This window comes from Elgaria multicarinata, chromosome 8 (assembly GCF_023053635.1).
Source record: "Elgaria multicarinata webbii isolate HBS135686 ecotype San Diego chromosome 8, rElgMul1.1.pri, whole genome shotgun sequence".
Classification (NCBI taxonomy): Eukaryota; Metazoa; Chordata; class Lepidosauria; order Squamata; family Anguidae; genus Elgaria; species Elgaria multicarinata.
Window position 1 is genome coordinate 30,241,563 of NC_086178.1, and position 19,815 is coordinate 30,261,377.

Below are 19,815 nucleotides of genomic sequence, written 5' to 3' on the forward strand. Positions count from 1 at the left end.
GACAGTTGGTAGCAGGAGGGAGGGGGCTCTCTGGAGCTGGACCCAGGCACGGTGGAGAGATGCCTGGCTGCTGCTTCCTCCCTCACTGGTGGCCTCTGCAGAGACAGTTGGTAGCAGGAGGGAGGGGGCTCTCAGCTGGAGCTGGACCCAGGTACCATCAAACAAGGTGGGAATGGCTAGGAAGTACTGTACATGTATACAGAGAGGATTGAGGTAGAAAGCAGCCATTCTCATTTGTGATGCCGCTGCAAATTTAAATTTCTCTGCTTGAATGGATGGCTTGGGGAAAGGAAAGGAAAGCTGGGTTGTCTGATGCTCCAAGCCAAGCTACAGTTGCAAGGGATCTCACTCCTCACCCACAGGGGCCTCATTCCTTCTGCACCTGTCTCCTAGCTGAGTCCCCATCCCCAAGTCATTGTGCACCTGCATACTGGGAGAAGGAAAAGGAGCCGGCCAGGTGTAAGTGCATTAACCGTTTAACACACTCAAAACTGAATGGCAAGAAAATGTGCACGTTGGAGGGGCGGGGAAGCAGTATAAATTTTTTTTGGTATGAGTTTGGCTTGGGGAGATGGGAAGGGAAGCGGGCGCTGCAGAGGAGATTATTGGGAAAGTAATTGCCTCCCTAAGCATATTCAAAGTGTCTTTCCTTCAGTCACACATAATGGCCCGTTAGCCCCACACAAGTATTGCCATGATCCGCACCACTAAATCAGTTTTCCAGTGTATCTACATGGGGTAAAATCCAACATAAGTCCTAGTTAGAGTAGACCCATTGAAAGAAGCATGTCTACACCATAGAGTGTAGAGGGAGGGGGAGAATTGCAGACTTGCCGGCTTCCGTGATCCTCCTCCAGCGTCTTGATGGCTGTGTGACGTCCCAAGGAGGGAGGAGCGCAGTTGTGCTCCTCCACAAAAAAGGTTTTAAAAAATTAAAAAAATAAAATCCCGAACCCGCTCCCCACTCCCAATGGGCATGGACTGCCCCTGTGCAGCTCCATGCCCATTTTATGGTCCCCGCTACAAGCAGGGAGGATGGGAGAACCTGGGACCAGCAGCCAGCACAGCCTGTGCTCCCTGGGATAGTCCCTGGACCACAGAAAAGTCAGGTTTTCCATAGTTCCCTATATCCCGGGGAAAGTTCTTGGTCGTCCTGGGTTGACCCCGGGATCCCTCATGTGTCATATGGACGCACAGGGACGATCCAGGGACTACCCCAGGATATAGGGCTGGTGCAGACATGCCTTTAGTCATGACTGACTCAAGTCCTGCTCATTATAATGGATCTACTTTAAGTAGGACTTAATTTGGATTTTATCTGAGGGTTACAGATGCTCATTTAATTTATTTACTTCTTTTTTGAACTGTTTTCTTGTTCTTAGTTTTAACATATCAGGAATATAAATGCAATATCCATTACCATCTAAAGAGGAAGTCCCTGTAAGACCATTAAGTCCAGGGTCTAAAGTTATGTAGCAGGACTACTGCTCATAAGAGATTGTTACAAAGCATGAGCCCCAGAAGAATTCAAAGTTTGTCCAAAGAATTGGCAATACAACATCAGCTGAAAAGTCAGGCTTCCACTGAAGCACCTCGTAAACACGAAACACAACATGAAGTAGCTGTAAATAATTTGATTTATTGGAAAATATTACAGGCACTGTCATGCATAGGTTGACATTTTATAAGGAAATGTCACTGGTTGTATTGTTTTAAACTCTTGGCCTATTACAAATGGAATCATAGGCCAGATCCTATGAACCATGTGCAGAGTTCTACTCGTGGAACAGGGAGTCCCTGTCTTCTGATCCCTCTCCACACCCACCCACCCACCCAGAAAAGACTCCTGAGAGTCAGGAAATGCCCTGCAATAGTATTGACATGGAATAGGAAGCTTCTGGCTCAGAGTGGGTGGAAAGAAGAGACTCCCTATCTCGTGCAAGGAAAAGTTCCTTTCCACTCCTGTAGCCTTGGGTCTGGACCATAGAAATCTATCATTACGAAAATACAAATTCCTCAAAAAGTGCCTCACATGACGTCGTCAGCAAGCAATTAGGTATGTGTTATTTGTGCTATTCCCCAAGAAGCAGAAGCTGCAACTTTGACAGGAACCAGGTATCTGCTTTCTCTCGGAACAGAGGAGGAAAAGGTGCAAATAAACTAGTGGAGTTGTGGCAGGCGAGAGCTACAAAGTTCTACTCATCAAGAACTGTGGTGGAGACCGTGTTGATTTCACTGGTGCAGGAGGCAGAGGTTGGTGGTGCACTCTTGTCGTTCAAGGTCACTCTGCCACCTACGATTTCTTCTGTGTTTCTTAGAGGTTTCAGCAAAATAATGTAGCACTTCGGTACAAAGAAGCACCCTAGCAAGCCAAAGCTGGAGGCCAAAATGGCAAATATCTCCACGGCCACTTTGAACTTCCCTCTCGTGCTTAAGTAAGCAGGCACGAACGATATCCAGACAATGAAGAAGACCAGCATCCCAAAGGTGACAAACTTGCCTTCGTTAAAGTTATCGGGCAGCTTACGAGCCACGAAGGCAGTGAGGAAGCAGAGGATGGCGAGGAACACGTCAAACCCGAACATAACGCACAAGAACAAGATGGAGCCCTCGTTGCATTCGAAAATGATTTTCAGCACTGTGAACTGGGTGTTTTTGAACATACTGGGAGGATCAAGTATGAGGTAAGTGGAAGCAATGCCCGCTTCGGCCAGGATGGCGAAGAGGACGATGATTTTTTGGAAAATGGGCCTCATGCACATGCGGACTTTCTCTGCCACCTTTGAATTTTTCGCCAACTGCGTCAGGAAGAGCATCACCGTCTTCGCCAAGAGACAAGAGAGGCAAACAGAAAAAGCCAAGGCGAGGGCCACTTGGCGGGCTTGGCACGACCAGTCTTCTGGCTTACCAATAAAGAGGATGGAGGTCATTAAGGTTGAGACGAGAGAAAACTGAATGAGGAAGCTCAGCTCGCGATCGTTGGCTTTCACAAGAGGCGTGCTTCTGAACTTAATATAGACACCAGTCACAGCCAGGACGACGCAAGCCCCGAATACAGACAGTGCTATCAACGTCATTCCTAAAGCTTCATCATAAGCCAAAAATTCCACAGCCTTAAGATCGCAGGCGCTTCTCTGCTCGTTGGACCAGTAATCTTCGGCGCATGGTTTACATTCCCTTGCATCTGAAGAGGAAAGAACCCAAAATTATTCCTTTAAAAAAAAAAAAAAAGCCCTAGGGCTTAATTTGTGCCAGAGCTCATGGGGTTGAAGGCCTGGCATCTGTTTTCAAGGAGAGGAGGAATCAAGTAGCATTCTCCAATTCTGGTGCCCTCTAAGTGTTTTGGGCTTCAATTCCCATCAACCACAGCCAGCCTGGCCAATGGTCAGGAATGCTGGGAGTTGTAATCCAAAACATCTAGGGGATACCAGATTGGGGAAGGCTAGTATTAAACAACCTAGATTAATGGTACCCTTGAATAGGTGCATAATGGTTTTCCCTCACTGCTGAGAAAGTTGAGAGTTATCTGCAATTCAGAGACTAGGGGGAAGTCTTCCACAGCAGAGGCAGCTATTTCCAGACAGATTTGAGGGCCACTATTCTAACAGGTCACAGTGGAAGTAGGACCATGGATAGCTCCACTTGGGTCCTGCTAGCTGGCACTCTCTACTACTAGGACAATAGGAAGATGTTGTCTCAGCAGGGAGTTAAGGCCAACTGAAGCCTTATGTGAAGAGTAAATTATTGGATTGTTAAAGGGCCCTCACCTGATTTTTGCAGTCTGGGACTTCTGCAACCCTGGGGGAGGTGAGGATTCTGTCAGGGATTCATCCTCTGAGCAAGAAGACAATAATAGAACTGTGTCCCCTGGTCAGGGGGGCATTGAACAAGGCACTGACTATCCTACCCCCCAAGGAAGCAACATGTCCCTTGTCCTCATCAGAATTCTCTTCTGCCTGAGGGCTGGGGGGTCATGACATCTGGCTTCCAAACACCATTCCAGCCTGGGTGACTTTGGAGCCGGTTCACTGTCTCTCAGCCAAGCCAAGCCAAGCCAAGCCAAGCCAAGCCAAGCCAAGCCTACCTCACAGAATTATTGCAAACAACAAATAGAGGGGAAGAATCTTGTATACCACTGCAAGCTATTTGGAGGGAGAGGTGGATTATTATTATTTTTAAAGTGTAATAAGTAAATCATATAATAAATGAGATTTATTTTATTTATTATGCTTTTTCTATTTTAATCCCTTGTTGGTGCTTGGATCAGAGACTGCTTGGGAGTTTCACACAAGTTACCCTGAGGATCCCAAAGTAGGATGGGATATAAGTGGAAGAAATAACTCAATATTAAGTAATAAGGGCAACAATTCACACCACCCCAAGTTAGTTGTTGGTTCATGGGAAAACCTGTTTCAGATGTTTCTTCTTAGACAGAAACTTAGCAAAACATGTTTGAACAGACATGACAGTAGGACCAAAGAAACGAGGCTTTATGCCACAGGCAACAATACTTTTGTCATTCTGGTGTGGACTAATATTTATTTATTTATTTATTTATTTATTACATTTCTATAGTGCCTAATAGCTGAAGCTCTTGGGCGGTGTAGACATGCCTAAACTTTCAGCTAACTACACTAGCCATGGCCTTTCCTGGACGGCGATAGCTTGGCCACAGTGGTACAGGTACTAGTTACTTCAAGACTAGATTACTGCAATACATTCTATGTGGGGCTACCCTTAAAGTTGGTCCAGAAGCTACAGCTAATGCAAAATGCAGCAGCTCAGCTGTCGTCAAGAAGTGCCCCTTTTCAGCTACAGATGTTGGAGGAATCCAGCCCCAGGGACTTTGGTTCATCTTCTGCTAGCTGGCCCAACTCAGCCTGCAGTGAGTCAGGCCAGCTAGTGGGGTTCCAGTGTTTTTTAATGTGTGTAAATGACAGCTGGAATTATAGTCGCAATTTACACAAATTTTGCAACTTTCAGCTGTAATTGCGCAAATTACACAAAGTTGCACAAATTGTGGCTGTAATTTACGCAAACGTGTATTTGTGCAAACTATGCCCATTGCACAACTATATACACAAAAGGTTCCTGAACTTCAGGAAAACCTGCAGCTTGGCTCGCAAGGGCCAGATTTCCCAGCACAAACATCCCTATTTTTAACATATAACACCTTTGCTGAGAGGACTGCCCAGGCTGCCTACCTGCTGCTACCAGGCCAGGTTTAAGGTTTTGTCTTAGTGTATAAAGCCCTAAACAATGGAACCAGATATCTGAGACAGTGCCTTCTCCCTTACCAGCCTGTCTGGTCCCTGAGGGCATCAGACGAGGCACTCCTGGTGGTTCCGCATGGACCTGCACTCTATTTGGATCACACTCGGAGTTGAGCCTTCAGTGCACTGGCTACCTCCCTGCGGAACTCTCTGCCTCTTGATGTCATTCAGGCATCAATACTGTTTTGTTTCCAGCGCCCGCTGAAGGCATTTTTAATTAAACCAACATTCCCTGACTGACCACCCATGGCCTTAGATAACCTTACCCAATTTAAAATATTTTAATTATGTATTTTGATTCCCCCCTCCTTTCATTTTTGTTCTTTCTTTTCATTGTTCACGACTTGGAAAACTTGTCAGAGAGAGGGCCAGTCCAGATAAGCTGTTTTTGTGGCATAATACCTGGCCACCATGGTGGAGGCTGTGAATCCATTCCAGGTCTAAGAGGGCCTGTTCAGACAACACACTGAGCCATGGTTAGGCCAACCCTGTTGCAGCAAATGGATAATGAGCATGTTTAAACTGAGGTTATGTAGCCACCATGGTTAGGAATGGCTCACACAACACGCTAAGCCATAACGTTTAGCTCAAAATGCTTAACCACTGTGTCTTAGCATGTCATCTGAACAGGGTCATAGAGTGGCATATAAATCCTGTAAATAAGTAAATAGATAAACAGGCACAGTCAATGAACAGTCCATCTCTTCCTTCCCCCACGTCCTTGTCTCACATGCCAATAAGCATCCATACCTGTAGTTGCACTGAACTGTCCTTCCGCACACCGTATACAGTCATAACAACAAGAGGGCTTCCCCTGCAGGATTCCCTTCCGATAACCAGGTTGGCAGTTGTTATTACATGCGGAGCGCTGCCGCTGAAACATATAGAATAGACACAGGATTACTTCTGCATAGAAAACACATCTGTTTCTGCCGTATGTTAAGAATCTGTTCCAAGGTGTTTCTATTGAGTTCCCTGTAATTATGGTTGGGTCCATGACCTAAGGCAATCTTTCTCAACCTGTTGCCCTCCAGGTGTTTTGGACTTCAACTACCTTCAGCCTTAAGCTATCATGGCTAGTGTTCAGGAATGCTGGGAGTTGTAGTCAAAAACATCTAGAAAGCATAAGGTTGACCAAAGGAGACCCTCAGCAAGACCAGCATAGAGCAGCAGCAGCAGCTAAGACCTTTTTTACATGAGGTTGTGAATTGTTGAATCTACTTTCAGTTTTTTGCAGAATTGAGTTCTGAACTCTATGCAAACAGCTTTTCCTTTCCTGTTGTTCTGCTGCATAACCTCTAAGCGGCGCTGTGTTGTAGTGGGATATCATAATTATGCAAGCAGGAAAATACCTTTTCTTTCACTTTCAGAAAAATGACTCTATTTTCCCCACTCTGAAAAAAAAAAACCCTGGGAAAATGCTCTTAAAAAACAGAAGCAAAACTGGAGTATCATAACGAAGTCTAGAGAACCCATGAAGAATCATGAGAGTAAGGAATTGCGAGTGCACAATAAATGCCTCGGGTAGAAAAGCTCTTCGCTGCCCCACAATAACAGCCTACTTTTGGAACCCCACCCCCCAAGCCTTTTCTCTCCTCCCCACCCCTGAAGCAACCCACATCCAACCCCACATTATCTGGGAGGGCCTCTCACCCTTGGGTGGCCATGTGCCCTTGTTTACAGAGGACCATCCTGTCTTTTGAAAGGGCTGCCCAATCAAAGTCTGCTTTAAAAAATAATTTAAGAAAGAAGAGCCGGGCCTTGAATGAGTTAGCTTCTGGCCAGCAGATTATGCAAGACACACAGGCCAGCTTGCCACAGTCTTCCACACTATGGCAAGATGTATTATATTTCTATTTAAATGATGATACTACTATATATGTAAATTAACGTATGAAAAATTTATGCAAATTGGTGCCCTCTTTTCTCTTTTATTGCGGTGCATTTCCTCTTTGGGGAGTGATTCATAAGTGGCCTTCCCAGACCCTCCACGGAGGCTTTTCAGGGACCTGCGCAGCTGCAAGGAGAAGGAGAAGACAGAAACTTTCCTTTCTGCTCTTTCCATTCACACCTCCTTGGAGCCAAGCCCATATGTTTAATTGAACCCAGTCTAAGCCCGAACAATGATTTCTTTCTGCCATTTTCCCTCTCTCTCCCCCTTTGTGAAGTTGTGTGAGCCCTAAAGATTTGGGAGTTGTCTATACTCCCTGTTTACCCCATGGTGTCTGTGCAGTGGTGCTACGTTAGTTGTACAACACAGCTGCCAACTCAAAGCTACCACGGGGCTTTCCCCCAAAGCCATGCATTTTAAAAGTCGGGGACTTACCCCTACTTTTTGCTTTGCTGCGAGATCACCACCATGTTTCCTTGTCCATCAGTTGTGATGTCGCTTCGGCTTCAGGCTGGGGGCATTCTGGGGGCAGATCGCAATCACTGATAGGTTGCCGGAAGGCCGGGCAGAGGGCCAGGGGAGCCAAAAAGCTGCCAGAAAGCTGGTGCTCCCTCCTTCCATGGGGATTAACTGCCACCCCACAGCTGCAATGCCACAGGGTTTTAAGGGAACGCGGGGCTGAAGTGGCGTCGTGAAGACACCACCTTGATATGGTCTGAACGCTCATTAGAAGCCACCCCCTACTACGCTGCACACCAGATTCAGATGACATGGGTAATTAAGGAAATGCCGGGCACACAAACAGCACACACAGGGACCAAGGAAACAATTCATACTGTGTAGTTTCCCCTGCTGGTCATGTGAGCCCAGCCATTTTCTCTTTTGTACGAATTTGTTCTCAAACTTCCTGGTACAAAAGAAACTGTCTCTGCCTAGCATTAAATTAACACCCAGTTAATGTCAACAGATAGAACACTATGATGGTAAAAGATGCACCCTTAAAATTCAGGCTGTCCACATGGCAAATGTCAACTGTGGGGAATGCATGTCCATTGCACTTGTGCCTCTTATAAACAACAACGGGCAAATTCTGTCCATCTTAACTTTACTACTTATTTAAAATATTATGAACAGGTGGAAACTGTACATATAATAACAGATATAAGCATCCATATCAAGTTGGTGGCTGTGGTAGGATAGGATATTAAACTAGGGATAGGTATTGAGAAACAATTCACTTACTGTTCCTGACGGATTGTTCCAAAATATTGATTCATTATTTACAACAAGCTCCTTGTTTGTTTCACTAGTCATGTTAAATATTCCAACTTTCACAAAGGAAATATGACCAGTTTCATTCATTTGCCAGTTTAGAATGTCATATGGAGTATACACGTCTCCCTTGTCATTTATGTTTACATCCTCATCAAGAACTGTGAACTGCATCTCATTCTTCATATAGTACATTAGCTATGAATCAGGAGGCAAAAATAAGCTTACATCAAACAAATCACATTCATTCATTTCATTTTATTACATCTCTATACTGTCCAATAGCCACAGCATGATCAATTGTACTATAAAACCTTCAACATTCAATAATTTAAAACAGTTTAAAAGCCTGTTAAAAACAACAATAAAACTATCAGGACCTGATAAAAACATACACACACAACCAAAACACACCATCATATGCTGTCAAATGCTTAATAGGAGTAAGAAAAGTGTTAACCTGGTGCTGAAAAAATGACAAACTGACCTCACTAGGAAGAGCATTCCAGAATTGAGAGCCACCACTGAGAAGGCTCTCTCCCTTGCAGCCATCCTCTGAACCTCAGGTGTTGATGGTAGTGTACAGGTCAGTTCATATTGGGAGAGGTGCTCCATGAGGTATTGCAGTCCTGAGCCTTTATAGGTCAAAACCAACACCTTGAATTGGGCTCAGAAACATACAGGCAGCCAGTGCAACCCGGACAGAACTGATGTTAAATTCTCTGGTCACTCTGTCAATCTGGCATACACTGGTTACCTCCAGATTAGACTACTATAATGCTCTTTACATAGAGCTTCCTTTAAATACTGTCCAGAAATTTCAGCTGGTGTAAAATTCAGCTTGTGGCGGCTAGACAGTTTGATCATATTACATCAGTTTCTCATCAGTTCCATTGGTTATATTTTTACAGTGTAAATTTTACAGTATTTATAAGCTGCCCTAGAACAAAATTCTCAGGGCAGCTCACAACAAGAAATAAAGAAATTTGAAATTTAAAGCTGGTTTTTTTTTTTTTAAAAAAAAAAAGGTCTGTACTTTATTGCATTTTGATAAATTTGGATTTTATGTCAACCACCTTTATGTTTGTCAAAAGGCAGGATAATGTTAATATTAATATTACCATACCTATACATACGAATGGGAATCCCAATTCTCTGAGTGGTGGTCCAAAACAGTATAGTCCACACACAAGAGGGAGGTATCAGCCAGCTCGGGGGGGGGGGAACCCCAAGGTTTGCAGAAGTTTGGCAAAAATACGAATTGCTGATATATAAACAAACCCACTGGTGGGCAGTTAGTGCAGCCAGGAACTGAGGACATCCTGTATCCCTACGTCAGAGTCCCTGCTCCCTGCCTGATCCCAAAATGATATGGTTTTCCCATCATTATTTTTCCTGCTTACTGCTGCACTCTTGAATCCACTGACCACTCTAATGCAGAACTCTGTTGGAGCAGAGTTGCACATGTGTGCAAAACGAGCAGGGCTCTGTGCATGCTTGCCTCCACTCTATTTTATTTATTTATTTATTTATTGCATTTATATCCAAGGAACCCAAGGCGGCGTACATAATCCTCCTCCTCTCCATTTTATCCTCACAACAACAACCCTGTGAGGTGGGTTGGGCTGAGAGTCTGTGGCTGGCCCAAAGTCACCCACTGGGTTTCCATGGCCATGAAGGGACTAGAAACTGGATCTCCCAACTCCCAGTCCAACACTTTAGCCACTACACCACACTCTAAAGGCATTGGCATCCAGACAAGCAGAGAGGCAGTACGTCAAAGAGGACTTCCCTGCCTGGACTCCATATTTGGACATTCCAAGTCCCTCCCAGCCAATCAGGGGATCAAAGACTGAGTGGGGAAATGGGAATCAAGGCTGATGTCCCTAGCCAATCAGAGTGTGTGATTCATAACTGAAACAGTTTGCCATATCTGCACAGAGGAAGCAACTGTGCTAAATTAGTGGGCTGGCTAAACTGAATTATTTTCCCTCCCTCCTCTCTTGGTGTCTGCCATGCTCCCTGTCCCTCCTGATTTTTATTTTATTTCTTAAGATTTTTTTAAATTGGTATTTTTTTTTAACACAGAAGCTGGCATGGTGCAAAATAAAGTGTTGCCCTCTAGAGCCATCAAATAAAAGCAGTCTTGTGTTTTGGAGTTCAGGCCCTTGCCTTGTACTTCGGTTCACAGACAAGTTACTTTTGTTTTAATCTCACCAGTTTGCGTTCTGAGAAATGAGTGTTTTGTGACTGGAGTGCAAGGCAGGTGAGCATCCAAAATGGACACAAAAAGAGAGAATAGCCTCGGGATGCTATAAAAGAATTTACTGGAGAAAAGCTTGACACGTTTTGGCCTCTTGCTTTTTATTAGGCTTTCTTCAAAGGGTTGTAACAATGTCGGCAGAAATTATTTCCAACAGAATGTCTTGCTATAAACACTGGCCAGTCAGCAGTGTTTTGTGACTGACCATGCCCATCATAGTAGCCATTTTATGAATGGACAACCCCCCGAACCCCCCATGGCAGCCATTTTGTGAGGGCACACATAACTCAAAATTTCAAATATGCCCACTGACCTGGGCTGGATCTACACTACTGTTTTAAAACAGTTTATAACTAGGAATGTGCTCCGCTTCTCTTTGGTTCAGAGAAGCAGGAGCGAGGCAGCCTAATTCGCCTCCGGAAAAGGCAGAGGAGAAGAGAGTCAGGGGGGCTGCGGATCGAGGCGAAGAGGATCGCCTCAATCCGGAGCTTCGCCTGCAGGTAAGTGGGGGAGAGGGGGACTAATCTGGCACTGCCGGCGCCGCCATCCATGCGGTGGCGGCAGCGCCAGGTAAGGGAGCAGGGACACTTACCTTCGTCCGTCGCAGGCTTCAATTGAGGCCCCGGTTGAAGCCAGAAGTGAAGGCCGGGGCCTCTTTCGGCTTCAACCGGGGCCTCAATTGAAGCCCACGACGGAGGAAGGTAAGGGGGCGGGGTGGATGGGTGGCTTATCTTGCGCCGCCGTCCATACAGTGATGGTGGCGAAGCCGGATCTCACTCCGCAGAGCGGAGCGGGAGACGGGCGGAGTGGCGTGAAGAGGATCGGGCCCGATCCGGATTTTCCGGATCGGGCCACGAAGCGGATTGGGGGGTCCGTGCACACCCCTATTTATAACAGTAGTGACAACTGCTGGGTCCCAGGACACACTCCATATTCAGTTTTCAAAATGTCATATCCTCTTTGGTATAGATCTGGCCCTAAAATGGTTGGAGACCTCTGGTTGAGTGGATCAGATACAGGAGTTTCTCACAGAGCTGGGTTTTGGCTCTGAGTGTGAACAGGGCCAGTGCAAGGTGAGCTATTTGCACATATACACCCGCACACACCCCAAAAATGCCAACTTTGATTTTTATGAACAGACGTTTTGTAGAAAAAATAAAAAGCACAAAACTTGAAACTGCTAAATATATTTTAAATTGCAAGAATAAGTAATAATCAATTTTTGATTGCATTTCGCAAATATAAAAGAAAATATTTTGGCACTCAAGTAATTTTGAACTAAAGGGCACTTGGTATAATGTATACCTCCACCATTGGCAACACAACATTAAAATCTTTTACTTCACATACCTTTAAGTATACATACTATTTAAGATTACTTAACGTAACCAACCCATCATGTTACCACAATATTTTCCTTACAGTCAGACAGAGAAACAGACAAAAAACAGACAAACAGAGTTAAAAACGTCTCATAAAAATTTCAGTTTCAGGCACATTAAAATCTCACTGAAGAAACTAGTTGCTTCCAGACAACACCTAGCAGCAGCGTTGACTACCAAGCTTAAAGAGTGTGCATTGCAGGGTACAAAAAAGGCACATGGGTCTATGTCCAGGACTCTCTTTTGTACGCCATTTTCTTTGCCTTTTGTGTTATTCCCATTATCATAACCTTGACCAGGTACAGATTGTTAATCTTTGTTCCCCATTAAGGCTTGGCCTATTCCTGATTGGTTCTGGCTCAGTTTATAAGAGGTATTGTACCACACTGGTATTTGTGACTGAAGGTGGCGTTTTATGCTGAAACATTTCATATTTTAATATCTGCTTATAATTTTAAAAATCGATACATTTATAAACTAATGTGCTATCGTTGGTCATTTGTTTTGGAGCGCTGTGTCATGGATATGTCACTGCCAATGTATTGGTTTATTTAACATTGTTATTTTTTTAAAAAAAAAAGTATAGATGCTGTAACCCACATGCACTCCTGTCGCATCAGGTGACAGGGGAGGGATAACTGAGTATGTTCTCAGATGTGGGTTTTAAATAAGAATGAGATTAATTGACTGCTAAAGCATCAAACCAGAGACAGCCCAGAAACATAGGACCCTATACAACAAAACCCAGACTTTCAAGAATGCACATTTTCTTCCATATTATGGTATGGTGACTTTACTTACATGTTGGAAAACTGAGCATGACTTGGGAGCATCTCTAAAGGTCTATCAGTAAAAGAAGCATTAGGATCAAGGGACGGAAGAAATAACTATGCTTGGAATCTTTCAGAGAGGATTAAAAAAATATCCCTTCATAGCGCCAGTGTTTCCAGAAATCTTTATCTATATATATAAAACGCTTAGGTATGTTTACGTACAGGCTTCAGCTGATACAGGTTGCTAAGCAACAGTAACAATGTGTAACGTCAGCTGATAAAGGTTGCTAAGCCCCTCGCCCGACTCCTCCATGCTTTCCAAGGTAATCCTAGCCCCCCTTTCTGCCTCTTCGCTCCCCCCACCACGAAGGGGGCAGCGCCACGGGGCATGAGCGAGGCATGGCCGGGGCCCTTGGTGGGCAGGTGGGAGGCCACTCGCCTGCTGCGAGCCCATGCCCTGGCCTAATCTCATGCGAGCTGGGCGGTTTGCCCAAGGCTGACAGGAACCCCCGGGGAGAGGGGGACACTTGTTCCCCCCTCCCCCCAACCTCCCTGCCCCCCAGGTCTGCCAGAAGGCACTGTATTGGCAGCCTCCAAGCAGCCCGTGCCCCCGCGATGATATTTAATTAATAAACTTTAAGATATGCTACAACGGTGAATGTTACACCAGGTACAGCTAGTATTTCTATAAAAGTCTTATCACATACTTTTTATAAATCATTGCAGACTGCGAGTAAAGGATAGACAACAATATATAAAACTCTTGTCTTAAATTCTAAAAGAAAATATTTCAAAAGCCAAAGCTGTCCAATTCTTCAGGGGCGGGGGGCAGACACAGTCCTTGGGAAAAATCGGGGGGATGCGTCCTCCACAGGTCTAGTCCAGAGATGTCTCCCGCCCCCGGAGTGCTGCCTTCTCACCTGACCTCTTGCATTCAGGATGGGCACACGGGTGGGGCGGCGGCAAGAGCAGTGCGGGCTCAGCTAGGTAGATGGCCCTGAGTGTGATGCATTTTAGAGGTGCTGGCTATTCCCAGGGAAGACCTGATGTGGGACCAGTACACTTTGGCTGTCCATTGGAGCATTAAACTGCAAGCATCCACCAATGTTCAGCATATATATTTGTAAATATTCACAAACACCACAATGTGAGGAAACCAAACCTGGACAAGCACTGTGCCCCTGAAACTTCTCACCACTCAGAGAATTGGGTTGTGTGTCTAACAATATAATCCCCATAATTCTTTCAATAGTCCCATAGATAGGTGGTGGTTGTTGTTATTATTATTCCCATATTGCGGGTGAAGAAGTAAGCCTAAGGGATCATGACTTTGCCAAAGACCACTTGATCAGTTCATGGTGCAGGGAAAAATTGATCTGGGAACTTTATTTATTTATTAAATGTATATACCGCCCCATAGCCAAAGCTCTCTGGGCGGTTTACAAAAGTTAAAAACGGTGAACATTAAAAAGTATACAAAATTTAAAAACATCAAAAATATAAAAACAACAGTATAAAACAGTATCCATTTAAACAACAAAAGTTCTGGGGTCCATTGAGAACAAACTTAGCATGTGTTGTTAAACGCTGTTATGCCTGGGAGAAGAGAAAAGTCTTGACCTGGTGCCGAAAAGATAACAATGTGTTCGCGCCAGGCGAGCCTCATTGGAGAGATCATTCCATAATTGGGGGGCCACCACTGAAAACTTTCTGATTCAAAGCTCAGTCCCTTAGGAACTATGCTACACATAGTCTCAGGTACAAGTTCTCCTGATGAATACTCACCTGAGGGACCACAGCAGGGTGGATATGGGGGGGGGGGGAATGAGGAAAATATTCCTGTGGTCTTTAATGGCACTTGCCTGCCAGCCTCTTCAATGGCACCTAACCCTCCCTCTGGTTTTGAAGTTCACACCCCATTGTCCTTATACAAGAACAGATATAGCAGCCTTTTACACAGTAGACAATTAGCAATTATTTCTAAATGGGTGCATACCTGCCAGGGCTCAAACTCATCAATGCTGGTGCACGTGCTGCCTGGTTGGAATGGTCCTCTTCTTGGATCACAGAGGCGTAACTTGTCAAGACCATAAGCAACTGCATATACAGCCTTATAGACATTATACGTTATCCTAAGTTCTGAAACATCTAGGTATGTGTTATTAAGGTCTTCAAGTTTCTCATCTCCAGTGCAGAGCTGATCTGAAGAAAAATCAATTATGTTCTCATGGCCAGTGACATTTTTCCTGTTGTCGGTATTATACGAGATGTTGCTGTTGGGCCAAGTACAATTGAACGCAGACTGCCAAAATTCAATGGCCAAGTCATCTTCAGGGTTTTTACCCGGGTGTATGTCTAGAAGAAATTCTCTGAGGCCTGGTATTTCACCCCTTTTTATCCCAAACCCAATCGTCCCACCGAGGAGTGGGAAATATTCAGGCTTGGCAATTAAGGCTGACGTGACCCATGCCTCACTCGCTATCCAGGTTTTTCCAGTGACATTGCTAATGATAAGCTCTTCCACTAAAGGATGAAAGTCTATATCAGATGAGTAGATCACAATGACGGTGGCGTTGGTTTCTTTCACAACGCCAACAACCTCCATGATCTTTTTCCTGGAATAGATTTTGGGGATTGTTTCCGAGAAGGCGATGCAGGTGTTGGGGGTTTCCACCTTTTCTTTAAAAGCTTTGACGCCGTACTTCCCGTAATCGTCGTCTGCTGCTATCGTTCCAACCCATCTCCAGCCAAAATGGTGAACCAAATTCGCCATTCCCAAAGACTGTACCACATCACTCGGGATAGTTCGAAGGTAGGTAGGGAACTGATACTTATCAGAGAGAAGTAAGGAAGAGGAGGCATAGCCAACCTAAAACAAAAACAAACCAACAGAAGAATTCAAGGTTAAAGCAAATGTTGGGGGGGATCTACACTACTGCTTTTAAAACGCTTTAAAGCACTTTGAAAACGTTTTGAAACCTGTATATGCAGTGTGTCCTGGGGCCCAACAGTTGTCAAAACTGTTATAAAGCGCTTTAAAGCAGTAGTGTAGATTCCCCCCTTGCTGTCCCATAAGACAGCCTTTCTCAACCTGCAGATGTGTTGGACTACAACTGCCACCATCCATAGCCAGGAGAATATGGCCACCTGGATACTGTTTGGGGCCAGGTGGTCAGCTCATGTGATGTTGATACTGTGCTGGCTGCACTGGTTGACTGGGCATTTCTGAGCCCAATTTAAAATGCAAGTTTTGAGCATTAAAGCCTCAAATGAATTGGGCCCAAGCTACTTGAAGGACCACCTTTTTCCATACCAGCCTGCCCACATTCTGAGATCGTCAACAGCAACCCCTTTCGCTTGCCCACTGCCAGTGGTGATTAGGATGGTCAATATAATAGAGAGAGCCTTCTCAGTGGTGGCCCCATTCTTCTGGAATCAACTTCCATTGGAAATTCATCAGGCCCCCTTCTTTGCAGTTCTTCAGGAAAGCACTTGTTTTCACTGGTCTACACAGTGTCTGGTATGTTGGTTTGTATTGGTGAGCCTTATTTGTATTTATTGTAATTGATGAGCTCTGTTTTTATGGATTTCTATTGAATATTTTAATACATTTTATTAAATGTGCTTTATGCATGTTTATTGTGTCCACAATAACATTTTAATGGATTTTTATTGTGTGGTTTTTGTATGACATCTTGAGATAGTTTCACCATTAAAGATGGCCAAGAAATAACTTTGAGAAAGAGAGCGAGATAAGGGCCTGAGGAGACAAATGTTTGAGTCTAATAGCAAGGTAACCATGTGGTCCAAAGGACCAAAGAAACAGAAGAGAGATGGGAAACATCCACATAAGGACAGAAGTGGCTGTGTGCGGTGCTGATAGGAAATGGGGTGGACAGCAGAGACTTAAAGCTGTTTTCGTCAGGGTCTCTTAAGATGCTATCCTGCTTCCTTCAGACAGACACCTTGGCTAAGATCTTCGCTTGTAGCCAAAGCCTTCCAGAACTTCAGGATATCTGCCCTGCAAGTGTATAATGTCTTTACACATTTTTACTCTTGTGGCTTCTCCCCAAGTATCCTGGGCACTCCTATCAGGTGAGGATATTACATCAGTAGATAGGGTGACCATGTTGAAAGGAGGACAGGGCTCCTGTATCTTTAAGAGCTGCATAGAAAAGGGAATTTCAGCAGGTGTCATTTGTATGCATGCAGCACCTGGTGAAATTCCCTCTTCATCACAACAGTTAACGCTGCAGGAGCCCTGCCCTCTTTCGTATCTGGTCACGCTAGTGAATTTCACCAGGTGCTGCATGCATACAAATGACACCTGCTGAAATTCCCTTTTCTATACAACTGTTAAAGATACAGCAGCCCTGTCCTCCTTTCCATATGGTCACCCTGAGTAACCATGTTGGGCTATGATAGTCTCTCAACTTTGCAGTGGAGGCTGGTGGCTCTGATGTCAGTGGGGCAGTGAATCTGCTTTGGGTTTCAGTTAGAGCCAGTAAGAACTCTAAAGGAACAGCCCTTGAGTAGCTCCTTTAGAATTCTAACTAGTTCTGACTGAAACACAGCCTTGGAGAGCTTCCTTGGAGCTCTGACTGCTTCTGGCTGAAACTCGGAGCAGTTTCACCATCCCACTGACCTCTGCTGCAGTACAGATACATAACTGTGTGCAACCCAGCCTCTCTTTGCATTGCTCCATTCCTTGGGGAAGGCAGGCCCCACTGTGTTGAGTTGCCTGATGCCACTCACATGCGGTTCTAATCACATGCAGTTCAGGAGAGTGAGCCATGGAACTAGAATGGAAGGCAAGGTAAGGAAGATGGGGTGGGGAGACCCTGTGGAAGTCACACAGAGATTTTCTAGTGCTCTGCCAAACCCTGGCCCCCTGCTTTTATGCAATTTTTCCCTCCCTGCAAGGGAGCCATTGTTTTTTTCTGCCTCCTCCTCAGGGAGGTGGAGAATTTTGAAGAAATTATTAATTATTATTATTACTAATGATGATAATAATAATTACATTTATATACCGCCCCACAGCCGAAGCTCTCTGGGCAGTTTACAAAGATTAAAACATTGAGCATTGATATGTCAAATGGGGAGGCAAGGCTTCCATAACTGTGGGTCCTATCCAGTGTACAAGGTGGCTGAGGCATCTCTGAGCTATTATTTTACTTTTCAAATGCTCCCCAACCCCTAGTGGAGCCAGGGCTCATTTGGATGCAGTGCTGGCACTTCCTTATTTGCTGTCTGTCCCCACCCTCTGAATCCCCTATTCCTTCTCAGCTTAGCTGCATAGCTCACAGTAGATCAGCCTTCCTCAACCTGGGGCGCTCCAGATGTGTTGGACTGCATCTCCCAGAATGCCCCAGCGAGCCTGGGGCATTCTGGGAGTTGTAGTCCAACACATCTGGAGCGCCCCAGGTTGAGGAAGGCTGCAGTAGATGGTGAGGTGAAGGAGGATGAATTTTCAGTTCCTTCTGAGCTTAGCTGCAATTGTCACAGTAAGGGGAGCAGGGGGATGAATTCTCACAAGGGGTCTGGGATTTTTCCCAGCCACAATATATTGTTCCCTATTGCAATGCAAAGCATTTTGGGGTGGCTTAGCTCTGAATAGGCAATTAAGACCCATGAGCTTTACAAAAGGCCTGCGCCTGAGGGAGAAAAAAATACTAGAACTGCTTTGCAGATACAGACCAACACTGCTGCCTGGAGTTTGGGACTGTCCTTGTGTTTTACCCTTATGCTACTGCTGCTCCCTTCCTCACCCTGCACTCTTGCAGCATCCCTGGGCTATTCACAACAGACTTTCTGCAGCAGTTCCTGAATACCCAATGTCAGTGGAGGCTGGTGACTCCTATGTCAGTGGGGCAATAAATCCACTCTGAGTTTCAGTCAGAAAAGAAGAAGAAGAAGAAGAAGAAGAAGAAGAAGAAGAAGAAGAAGAAGAAGAAGAAGAAGAAGAAGAAGAAGAAGAAGAAGCAGCTATCCAAGGTGCTGTAGTCATTTGGGGCACCTTGGATAGTTCCTTTAGGGTTCTGGGTGGTTCTGACTGAAACCCTAAGCAGATTCACTGCCTCAATGATATAGGAGCCACCAGCCTCAACTGGCTGGTATTATGGGGTCACGTGGCACTGGCAGGCAAAAAGCTGTGTTGTGAAGAGACTCTGTTGCTGCAAGCAGGAATGAGCCTTTTCTAAGGTTCTTAGCACTTTAGAAGAGTCCCATTCCTGCTGGTTGCATTGGGAAAGTTCTGCATCAAATATTTGCTACCTGTTCAGGCAGGCAGGTGGCCCTGAGCAGGAAGAGAAAGGCCTTTGCAAGAACAGGGGCACCAGCTGCAGCAAGCCGGCTCTGTGCTTGCAAAATACTCTCCCTGCTCAGGAGGGAAGCAGCAGCAACCATCTCCATGTGCAGGAGGGGAGGGGAAAGAAGAGCCTTGCCATGTGCAGGCAGTGGTGCAGCTAGTTAAGCATAAGAAAAGAAGAGCCATACGGGATCAGGCCAAGGTAGGGGGTAGAGAACTTGCGGGGTGCTCACCCCACGAGTTCACCGAGTCCAGCCCTATTCCTGGAGCCAACCTGGCTGAGTGCTTGGCAAAGCTAATGGCATGCTGAGGGAATGTTAATGGTGTGCCCACTCTAATGGTGGCTTTTAAGGCCCCCATTGGTGTGTGAGGGGGAAGAGAGAAATACAGGTCCCTCAGGGCTGGAAATTTGTGTGTTTTCTCCCTCCACTGCGTTAATGGCAGCTATCATTAATGCAGCAAGGGAAAAGGACAAAGTCTGCAGTTCTGCCCAGATCTGCCCCCCACCCTTGACTTTTGGTAGCATTGGGGAAAATATCCGCCTAGGCCCATGAGGGCTGAAGGTGGGGGTGTCTGCTCCCCTCATGGGCCCAGGCAGATTTTCACCCCATCGCTAGAACAAGCCTCCACCTAGTCCAGCATTCTGTTCACACA

The 19,815-nt window shown here is 45.3% G+C and overlaps 1 protein-coding gene across 1 annotated transcript in view; it reads right to left on the bottom strand.

Moving 5' to 3' along the window:
* Positions 1-2,195: 2,195 nt before the first annotated feature.
* LOC134402488 (vomeronasal type-2 receptor 1-like) overlaps positions 2,196-19,815 on the bottom strand; it is a 33,795-nt gene continuing 16,175 nt past the window's right edge. Inside the window, exons 3-6 of the mRNA XM_063131958.1 lie at positions 14,851-15,723; positions 8,407-8,634; positions 6,024-6,147; positions 2,196-3,184 (exon numbers count right to left, since the gene is read on the bottom strand). Of these exons, the coding sequence (XP_062988028.1) occupies positions 2,196-3,184; positions 6,024-6,147; positions 8,407-8,634; positions 14,851-15,723 (2,214 nt within the window). The remainder of the gene's footprint in view (positions 3,185-6,023; positions 6,148-8,406; positions 8,635-14,850; positions 15,724-19,815) is intronic.